The sequence below is a fragment of the Gekko japonicus genome, unplaced genomic scaffold (genome assembly GCF_001447785.1).
Source record: "Gekko japonicus isolate JY-2015 unplaced genomic scaffold, Gekko_japonicus_V1.1 scaffold21, whole genome shotgun sequence".
Lineage (NCBI taxonomy): Eukaryota > Metazoa > Chordata > Lepidosauria > Squamata > Gekkonidae > Gekko > Gekko japonicus.
Genome location: NW_015173122.1, coordinates 678,472 through 689,605, shown reverse-complemented (window position 1 = coordinate 689,605; position 11,134 = coordinate 678,472). Strand labels below are relative to the sequence as shown.

General features: G+C 48.5%; 1 protein-coding gene across 1 annotated transcript in view; it reads left to right on the top strand.

Annotated features, from left to right (window-relative positions):
• The window catches only part of PITPNA (phosphatidylinositol transfer protein alpha), a 33,536-nt gene that overhangs the window by 9,115 nt on the left and 13,287 nt on the right, over positions 1–11,134 (top strand). The window contains exons 3-4 of the mRNA XM_015421867.1: positions 6,344–6,489; positions 7,700–7,791. Coding sequence (XP_015277353.1) covers positions 6,344–6,489; positions 7,700–7,791 — 238 coding nt within the window. The remainder of the gene's footprint in view (positions 1–6,343; positions 6,490–7,699; positions 7,792–11,134) is intronic.

Genomic DNA, 11,134 nt, shown 5'->3' with positions numbered 1-11,134 from the left:
AGAGATTTGATTTGATTGATTTGATTTATATCCCACCCTCCCTGCCGAGGCGGGCTCAGGGCGGCTTACAAGCAATTCAAAAATACAGTTAGATACAGTAAAATACAATAAAACCTACTATAAACTTATAATTTACATTAAGATAACAGTCAATTAAAAACAGATACATAAAATGCTGGAACACACCCAAGCAACAAGCGGAGTAGCTCTTATAAACATGGTTTAGGTGACTGTTAGATGTCCCATATATTGCATTTATTATGCGGTGAGCACAGGTCAGGATTTCGATGGTAGGACCCAGGTTTCAGGCTGGAAAGCCAGGGCACAGGGACATTCCCCGGTGTGCACTGTGGCTCCTTACTCGAATGCCTGGTGGAAGAGCTCCGTCTTACAGGCCCTGCGGAACTGCAAAAGGTCCCACAGGGCCCTGATCTCTACCGGGAGCTCGTTCCACCAGGATGGAGCCACCACCGAGAAAGCCCTGGCCCTGGTTCCCGCCAGTCTGACATCCCTAGAGCCTGGCAGGGCTAACCGATTTTGTGCCCCTGAACGCAGCATAGAGTTGGAAGGGACCTCCGGGGTCATCTAGTACAATCCCAGATCTTGGATCTGTAGTGGATATCTTGATGAAAATGGCTTAAAAGGGGGATTAGACAGATTCATGATGTCCATCAATGGCTGCTAGCCATGATGAGTAAAGGAAACCTTTATATTCAGAGGCAGTAGGACTACCACTGCTAGGAGGCAACATCAGGGGAAGGTTTTGGTCTCTATGACCTGTGTGTTCTCCCTCCAGGAGAACTGATTGGCTGCTGTGTGAGACAAGATATTCTATGGCTCTGATACAGCAGTTCTCTTCTTATGTTCATTGTCAGCACCTCGTGTGTAGAAATGTGGTATTCGGTTCTCCCCAAACTGTGTGTGTGTGTGTTCTTTCATTTAACTCACAGTCAAATCTTTCTGCATGCACAGGGAGTTCATTGTAAGTGGTTGGACCGGCTCTGTTACTATCATGACTGCAATGAAACTCCTGCTTTACTGTTGGGTGTAGTCATATCAGCCAACCTTACAGGGTTGTTGTAACAAAACCCATGTACAAGAGCCAGTGCAGTATATTAGTTAAGGTTGGACTTGGTTCTGGAATACCCAAATTCAGATCCCCATTCTGCCATCTTACTGCTAAGCTCACCTTGGGTCAGTCACCAGTGGGAACTTCCATGAGCAGAAGCGGTAAACTCCTGGGTACCAGTGGCAATGTCAGGTTGATCTCCATGCAGGGCAGCTGGTTGGCTCCAGCAGGGCACCTCTTACCGTACTGACACTCGCTACTGCACACGCTTGTTGTGAGGATAAAATGGGAAAGAGAGGGCCATGTATATCAGTCACCCTGAGCTCTGTGTGGGAACAAAAAGATCACTAGGTAATATACATCAACTTCCCTGGGCACTTAAGAAGTATGTACCATTCCGACACTTCAGCGGAACGAGAATGTCCATACAAGGGCTGAACTGGCCTGCTTCCTGGTATCCTTGGTCTTCTCTGATTCTGTCCTGTGAGACATGGAGCAAAGAAGAGCAGAACATTGTACGCACCCGTATCAGTCATTTGTGATGCATCTTCAGGGGAGAAGGGAGGCTCCGAGTCCCGCCTCTTCCTGCTGTCCGAGCATCCTAGTATCGATTCGTCTTCTGGTTGAAGCACTCGGGCAATTCCTGGAATTTGCCCATGGCTTTGAGTAGGATGGAATGGAGCAGGAGTGCTGCTTTTCTGGCTCCATAGGGGAGACTGATTACCATCCATTACCCTACCCTGTGAAGCACTCTTTGAGATTTTTCACTCCGGTGTTTGGGCTCAGGAAAACTTGCACCCCCCAGTTTTATTTAAACAGCTGAATGTAGCCGCAGACCTTGAAAGAGCAGGTGCAGGTGCCGAGTGGGAGCCATGGCCAGAGGACTTTGCTTCCAGGAAGTAGTCTTGTTCACCATTGGGTAACCTCTCCCTTCAGCCTCCCTGAACCAAGCAAGGACAATCAGAAGGGGGGGGAAAAAGAATCTGAGCACTTGGACTGGATCCGGCTTGAGGCTCTCAGCTGCCGACAGTATTTCTCCCAGTCTCTTCCCCACAACAAAACCATTCCGTCCCGTAGTTTATGCAAAGAGATCCGTTTTGCCTTATGGTTTTGCAGTCGCAGCACTTGGATTTAGAAGCCGGTGGTATGTTTCCTCTGCTCTGTGTTTCCATTCATGAGAGTTAAGATAAGGTGTTTGGGCTGCTATGATTGGGGGGGGGGGATAGGCTTACTACCAAGAGGGGGATTTAAGGCTTAGCTTTGGAGCTCCCCCTCCCTCCAATTCTTTGGTCGCAGTCAGCTTCAACAGCATACGATTTTGCATCTTTTGTGGGCACGGGCCCACGTGTCCCATCATGTTGTTTGTGCTCACTGTGTGCCATCCCTGCCCCCGTCTTCCTGTGAGATGGAGGTTTTCCATTTTCTTGCAGAATTCTGTGTAGCAAGCTGTTCCTCAGCGGCTTGGCTGCGTTGGATCCTGAGCTGCTCAGGTGGTGATGCTTAACTGGAAGTCTGTATGCCGAATCATTGCAGTAGGAGGGGAGAATGCTTTTTTTTTACATTGAGATTGCATCTCTGATTTCAAATCGTGAAGAATTAAAGCAGAGATGTGGTCATCTGTGTCCCATCAGCCCTGTACATTTTATGCCGTACTGAAAGGTGTGCTACAAACAGGACACAGTTGTGCTCAAAACACTGCTCTGCCTAAAGAGCAGAGAGCGCTGTCAGGTGAATTCCACTGAGCTGCATTCTTCGCAGGAAGGGAACACACCCTCCTTTCTAGAATCGGGGCCCTAATGTCTCCTTGTGCATTTCCTTCAGAGTGCCCCCCCCCCCCCCCCCCCCACGCTCTTATTTAACATACCAGTTTATTGGGTCCTGGCTTCCCTGAATGAGTGGGATTAGGGGATCTGAAATAACAGAGCAGATTAAACAGTTGAAGATGGCAGCGTGGCAGCCTGATTCTCTTACGCTCTAACTTGTGTCGGAGAGCGTGAGCGAACAGAGAGAGGCATTGTTGGCAACGCACATTATTCTGTATTCCCGGGAGACCCATCTGGGAGATATCCCTGAGAGTGGACAAAGCAAATTAAATCTGTGCCAGCACATTCTTTATCCGCTGCTGGGTTAAGGTAGTTGTTCTTCCACAGAAGGATTTACATAATTTGCGTGCTGGGGAGCTAGTATCTGTTCTGATGAGCACCGGATGAATGGCCTAGTTCTGGGCGGAGGAGGAGGGGGGACAGCGTGTCACTGGAATCTGCGAGCCTTTGGTTCTGCCCTTGACAGAGGGGGTAATGAAAAATACTGATACCTTTCTTTAAACGTGTACCAGAAACAGCCACTTAATCCACCGAGCGCATACAAAAGATCAGGTGGTGAATCTGTGGAGTTTGGGTTAAGAACATAAGAGATGCCAGTGTTGGATCAGGCCAAAGGCCCATCCAGTTCAACACTCTGTATCACACAGTGGCCAAAAATACCAGGTGCCATCAGGAGGTCCACCAGTGGGGCCAGGACATTAGAAGCCCTCCCACTGTTGACCCCCCCAAGCACCAAGAAGACAGAGCATCACTTGCCCCAGAGCCCCTATCTATACCTTGTGGCTAATAGCCACTGATGGACCTCTGTTCCGTATGCTTATCTAATTTCCTCTTGAAGCCGTCCATGCTTGTAGCCGCCACCACTTCCTGTGGCAGTGAATTCCATGTGTTAATCACTCTTTGGGTGAAGAAGTTCTTCCTTTTATCCGTTCTAACCCGACTGCTCAGCAATTTCATGGAGTGCCCACGAGTTCTTGTATTGTGAGAAAGGGAGAAAAGTACCTCTTTCTCTACCTGCTCTTTCCCATGCATAATCTTATAAACCTCAATCATGTCACCCCTCAGTCGTCGTTTCTCCAAGCTACGAGGGTTCTGCCTCATTCTGGGTGTTTTCCCCAGGAAGAAGGTTGTGTTAGCAGCAGGAACCTTGGGCACCCTTGGCACATTGTTTGGGTTGCTTTCGTACCTGCCGCTCTTGCTTTGCTATTGACTTTGTGTGAGAGGGGAAAGCAGGAGCTGCCGAGGGCAAACGGTATTGCAGTTTGCACTTGCTCCTCAGAATGGATTTATGAGATATGTGCTCCTGCTGCTGATATCTCTTACTGGCCTTTTCTGCTTAAGCTCTGAGGCTTGCTGAGTTGGAGCAATCCTTCAGAAAGCAACGGTTCCTCATTTGCACAGAAAACACTTGATGGTCAGTCGCAGTGTGGCTTGACAGTCGTTCATAGGCTACCTGCTGCTGCTTAACCAACGTGGGCTTTGTTCTTGGATCTGCTCTGTGTTGAGGTCAGTGTGTAAGTTTTTGAACGGGAGCTGAACTATGGAAACGAGCACGGCTATTTTTGGGCAGGAACGCACAGGAACGGAGTTCCGGCTGGCTCCTGAGTTGGCCACGCCCAGCAGGAACTCATTAGCATAATAGACCACACCTAACAGCAGAAACTCATTAAGATTGGCTACATTAGGGGTGTGTGGCCTAACATGCAAATAAGTTCCTGCTACAAAAAAAGCCCAGGGTTTTGACAACAAACAGAATAAGACGCAAAAGGTGGGTGTGGCTGGATGACCACACTTCTGGTAACATGGGGGTGTGGCTTAATAGGCTAATGAGTTTCTGCTGTTGGGTGTGGCCTGTTATGCTAATGAGTTCCTGCTGGGCTTTCTCTACAAAAAAAAAGCCCTGGAAACGAGTATCTTCCCCCACTAAAGCTTTTACAGGAGGTCCCAAGCAGTGTTCCCTCTAAACTGAGTTACTGTGAGCTAGCTCACAGTTTTTTAGCCTCCGGCTCACACATTTTTTGTCTTAGCTCAGGAAGGATGGCTCCAGAGCAAAACTAAATTATGCAGCAGCCAGATCGCTCGCTCACAACTTTAATGCCAGTCGCTCACAAAGTAGAATTTTTGCTCACAAGGCTTCACAGCTTAGAAGGAGCATTGGTCCCAAGTAGAGCGAAGCCTGCCCGGATGGGAAATTTCACCTTAGGATTTCTACCAGCAACACAAAAGGTTGAGCTACACAGTAATGAGAGCAGTAAACAAAAAGAACTGTGTACCAACACTGTATATGAAATCCAAATATTATTATTATTTTAAGCAAATTAATGCACACTGTAATACTATATGCACATAAGGACGGTACCACACAGATAAATACACAGAATATCTTCTTCAAAGCTTTTACAAAAAAGCTTTTCAGCACAAATCCCACTTCAGAGGACTATGTCCCAGCTGAAATTGTGACAGAGTATCTACCTGGAACAACATTTAGTCAGATCTGTTCCTTGAGAAAGCACATGGGAAATGTGTTTGGAGTAAGCTAGCATTCACATCAGAGAAAGAATGAAGAGCTGTAGGGTGGAAAGAATTTTTTGTGGACTTAATGTGAACACTGAAAAGAGTTGCTCCTAACAGTGTGAATTGAAACTACCATACTCATCCTTTGAAGAAGTTATTTTGTGTATTTATCTGTATGGTACAGTCCTTATGTGCATACAGTGCACATTAATTTGCTTAAAATAATAAGAATATTTGGATTTTTATGTACAGTGTTGGCACACAGTTCTTTTTGTTTACTGATAGGATTTCTTCTTGTTGTGCCGTTCCTCTGAGGTGCTCAGGTCAGACTACATGGTGCTCCCCTCTCCCATCTTTTCAACAGCCCTGTTAGGCTATTGCAGCATGACTTGTCCAAGACCTAGTCCAGTGCTTTAACCACGATGCCACCCTGGTTCTCGTTTGCTGCTTTCTTCCTGCTCACCTAACCCTTTCCAGGTAGAGAGTCGGGCTCTGTTGTCCTGCAAGGCGGGGCTAAGCCAGTATGTTACGTACTCTAGACTAGGCTGCCTTTATCTTCCCCAGCTCTGGAATGCACTTGAATCCCAGTGGGCGTTTGCAACTTGGTAGTAGTTCTGTTGCCCAAAAGGCAAGGGAGTGTCTGTCCACTTTTCCAAATGTCGAGGAATACCTCTAGTCAGGAGATATAGAGTTATGTTCTATACAGTGAAGATCTTAAGGGATGGGGCAGGATAAAAGACTTTTCCCCCTGTTGCTGAAACTTTGTCGGGGTCACGATGTGTAGGCTGTACGGTCCAGATTCTTCTTTCACCATGGAGCTGCAAAGTGGCTTGTGTGCAGCGACACCATTAAGCCCAGTGCTGTCCTGCCCTACCTCTCCGCCTCCCTCCTACCTTGCAGATTCCGCAATAACATTGTGATTTGACTCCTCCTTCAGTATCAAGTGGGGCAGCTGTACTCTGTGGCAGAAGCCAGCAAAAACGAAACGGGTGGAGGAGAAGGGGTTGAAGTCCTGGTGAATGAGCCCTATGAGCGTGATGGAGAACGCGGCCAGTACACGCACAAGATTTACCACTTGCAGAGGTACGTCATCGAGAGGAGTTGATGGCGCAGGGCCAAAATGTGCTAGGATTTTGGAAAACCCTTGGCCAAGAGTGTATCCAGAGTAGTCTCGCTTGGTGTTCTGGGGCAGGAGGTGTAGCCTATTTAGTATTTTGTCTGCTTGGCTTCCAGGTCTTTGGGGGTAATGAGGGGGAGAGGGCTGGTTGGCCCCAGGATGATGTGTGATTGCCTTATTGTTGGAGGGTTGGGAGCAGTGTTCACAGTTTTTTTGCCTCCAGCTCACACATTTTTGTCTTAGCTCAGGAAGGACAGCTCCAGAGCAAACTAATTGATGCAGTAGCCAAATTGGTCACTCACAACTTTAATGCCAGTGGCTCACGAAGTAGAATTCTTGCTCACAAGACTCCACACCTTAGAGGGAACATTGGTTGGGAGGGACCTTCTTGGGACTTTGCCCAACCTGCTTCCAGAGGGACAGATCTTAAGCCAAAGTTCTGGGCTGTCTTGCCACCAGCAATGGAGACTTCATGCCCGGGAGGCCACCCGAGTCCCAGTGTTTCTCCGAGCTGGCTTTGAGCACTGCCAAGTGAAGACTCCTGCACACTGCAGCCTGCTAAAGTGCTCCACCTGCATTACTCTAGGAAAGTTCTTCCTCTTAGCTGTACTTTTAGCTAGCGCTCCTCCTCCCTGCCGCAGAGAATAACTGACCCCCACTCTGCTTTGCTGTCTCTGGGTGGGGCAGGGTGGCCTTCTACTCACCGGCAAGTCCTGTGGACTGGCTGATTCAAACTGCTGTGGTAGGCTCGTATCTGCCGCTCCTGGAGAAGACTACATGCCTGGTCTGGGCAGGGAGCCAGCCTAGGGTTAGTTGCCTGAGAAAGTCGGTCCCCCAAGTCTGCTAGAGCTCCACGGCACCTCTGGGTTTAGCCTTTCAGGCTCGGGTTGGGGCTGAGTTGGAAGCAGCATCCCATATCGTACGCTGCCGCTCTGGACTCGGTGTGACCTTTTTAGGGTGTTGCTTAATCCCTTGTATTAACAGTGTGGGAGGGACAAAGCATTTTCCATGGAAAACACTTGCCAGCTGGTGTCCTTGTTCTGTTGCTGGCTACAGAAAGATAAGTGGTCCCAAGGTACTGGAGCTTGTCATTTGTGTGTGTGTGTGTGTGTGTGTGTACGTGCTCCAATGGCATCCAGTTGAAACTGGCAACTTTCTTGTCTCTTGTCCCTGCAGCAAAGTCCCCCCTTTTGTGAAAATGATTGCCCCAGAGGGAGCCCTGAATATCCATGAGAAAGCATGGAATGCATATCCTTATTGCCGAACAGGTGAGTACTGGTGGAAGAGATTTTGAGCAGTCAGGGTGATGCGTTGGCAAAAAAAGGCTAATTCAGTCTTGGGTTGTATTAAAAGGGCCCTAGCACCGAAATCGCAGGAGGTCATAAGCCCCTCTGTATACTGCCTTGGTCAGGCCACACCTGGAGTACTGTGTGCAGTTCTGGAGGCCTCAGGTCAAAAAGGATGTGGGCAAAATCAAGAGGGTGCAGAAGAGAGCGACGAGGATGATCAGGGGTCTGGAGACTGAGCCCTACGAGGGAAGGCTAAGGGCCCTGGGATTGTTTAGTTTGGAGAAGAGGAGACTGAGGGGGGACACGATTGCTCTCTTGAAATATTTGAAAGGCTGTCCTTTGGAGGAGGGCAAGGAGCTGTTCCAGTTGGCAGCAGAGGATAGGACCCGAAGCAACGGGTTTAAATTACATGCAGAAAGGTATCCGCTGGATATTAGGAAAAACTTTTTCACGGTCAGAGTGGTTCAAAGGTGGAATCAGCTGCCTAGGGAGGTGGTAAGCTCCCCTTCACTGGCAGCTTTCAAAAAGAGGCTGAATATTTGTCAAAGATGCTTTAGGCTGGTCCTGCACTGGGCAGGGGGTTGGACTAGATGGTCTGTATGGCCCCTTCCAACTCTATGATTCTATGGGATGCAAGATAGCTTTATGGATGCTCTGTGGTCTCTTTATCCAAATGCAAAGCAGTGCTGGACTTTGGGAGTGGTATCCAGTATCATTCAGTGACACGTCTACAAATTCTGCATCTTATAGGAGTCTTTTGCAATGTAAACCTCACACCTCATGTTTTTCTCTTCTGTGTTTGGGTGTTGAATGAGGGTCATTTCCACTTTTATTCTTGGCACCTGAAGTCATGGGCTGTTTTCATGCAAAGTCATACATTGGTTGATCATATAAATGCTTGCCGTGTTTCTGAATTGCCCATATCAGTCAATCCTTTCCAAGATGCTTCATATGAAGCACAGTATGAAGCTAAGACTTTCTTTGCTGGGTTAGCAGAGCTTAGAAGTTAGTATGCAAGGACTTCCAGTGAAAAACAGTAACAGTCATTCACTTAACACTGGAGATAAGACACCTTTTCTCTGCCAGGCCGTTCTTAAAGGTAAACACTTTAAAAACGGCCTGGTAGAAAAACGGCGTCTTATCTCCCGGGTTAGCAGAGCTGGCATGGGAGTAACTGGATTCTAAATTGCAGTTTCGGCATGCTGCCTGTTCAAAACCTTGTGCATCAAGAAAGCCATGGAATCTTTTGGTCTCGAGATAAAAAGTTCCACCCATCAAACAGTGGATGCGAGAGCAGAGTACTTCTCGTTGACTTCCCTGCAGTGTGAGCTTCTGCCTGTGGTAGGGCACTGCTGGCCCTGGGCAGAACGTTTGTCTTCTCAGCATTCAGCAACTGCATAGCCACGGAGGCATTAAAGTGCTTGGCTCAGCTGTCTTGGCGAGGCGCGCCTCCTTACGTCAAGGCTTACCACATCAACACTTTGCTCTGGAAAGGGGCTTCTGCCAAGGATGCGGCCAGGGCACCGCTGGTGTTTCCCGGATGCAGTGCCTGCCTGGGTACAGTCTTTCCCTTGCCACATAGGCAGGATTGGTGGTGGATGGCTTTCAAGCCTGAGAGCATAGGGTGGAGGGACTGAAAATGGCCTGTCCTCAGGGCAGTCTCCGGCATCTTTTGGATGTCAGGCATTGACTCCCTTGACATCTTAGCAGCCTGGAGACCAGGCAGGCATGGGTCAGTGCAGCTCCCTTTTCACATGCACAGGCCAGCCCGGCTGCCCACTCATGCTTGCCTCCCTCTAAAAGGTGAGGCTAACCCTGCAAAAGTAGCCCTCTGAGCAGAGCTCTGATGCATCGTTTTGGAACCTTTGGCTTCGGTCCTTCTAGTTTCGACTCCTTGTTTTTAAGAATGGAAATAACGGAGGTGGCTGGTGTGAGGAGCTGCGGCTGTCACCCGATCTTCCATAGCTTTGCTCGTGAATAATTGAGGCCAGCTATTGGCTGGGTCTGGTTACTGGCAGCAGGCTATAGAGCAAGGGTGCCAGGTCTGGTTACCCGCATGCTGGGGTGAGGAAGGCTGCAGTGCCCTGTGAGCTACCCTCTTTCCTTGGCAGAAATGGCGAGGGATTGGTGGACAGCAGTCAGCTGATGATCACGCTGGTTCCATCTCATCTCAGTTGCCTGTGCCAATGGAGCACATGGCAGCAGTGCAGAACTCAAGGCCGCTCAGAGGCTGTTGTTTGCGAAATGGGCTGCCTGTTTTTTACGTGGCTTACATTTTTTTTAAAGACCTGGACGACCCGTAGGGGTAGGTCGAAGATGCTGGTGTGTTCTTGAATAGCTGTGTTCCAGTTCTGCATTTGTTTAGTTAGGGCCACAGAGTGGCTAAAGCAGGGGTGTCAAACTCATTTGTTATGAGGGCCGGATCTGACATAAATGAGACCTTGTTGGGCCGGGCCATGTGTGTCATAAAATGTAATGCCAGGTAGCGGAGATATAAACTTTATAAAGGACACAAACACAAAGTTTTTTTTAAACTTAAAATAAAAATATGCTTAAAACATTAGCTCCTTAAGCTGCAAACCTACTTTTGATTTATTGACATTCACCGCAGAAATCTCATGCTCAGAGTTCTGAGTCTAGGACCCAGGTTAAAACATGAAATGGCTGAGTGATTAAGAGAGTCTGGCGAAGCAAGCTGTGATGTAGCAGCAGCAGCAGAACTGGAAGCAGGAGATGGCCAGTTCCACTGTGGGCCTGATCCGGCCCCCGGGCCACATGTTCAACACCCCTGGACTAAAGGACTTTCATGAGACTTCCACAAGTGGAACATAGCCTTCCCCTTCCCAAGAGGCAGGGCACGGGCCACAGGCAGGCCTAGTGGAAGGTCTTTGACATGCTATTTCATGTAAGGTTGCTGTCCAGGATAGAATCTAATCTTAATTCTACCCTTAAGGAACTTGTATCAGTGCCAGGGTACATATTCCATGTAGAAGAAGATGCCTCTTCAGAGTCTGTTAGGACCAAAAAGGTCCCTCGGCAGAATACACTGAGCTCTCCCTAGAAGCTAAAATGACTGAGGCTATTGTACTTTGGGCATATCCCGAGAGAGAAGACAACTCACTGGGAAAAGACAGTAATGTTAGGAAAAGTTGAAGGCAGCAGGAGACTAGGAAGCCCTAACATGAGATGGATGGACTCAAGGAAGCCGTGGCCCTCAGGCTGCAAGACCTGAACAAGGCTGTGAACGATAGGATGTTTTGGAGGTCATCAATACATAGGGTGACCCTAGGTCGGAAGTGACTCAACGACGCCTACACACACA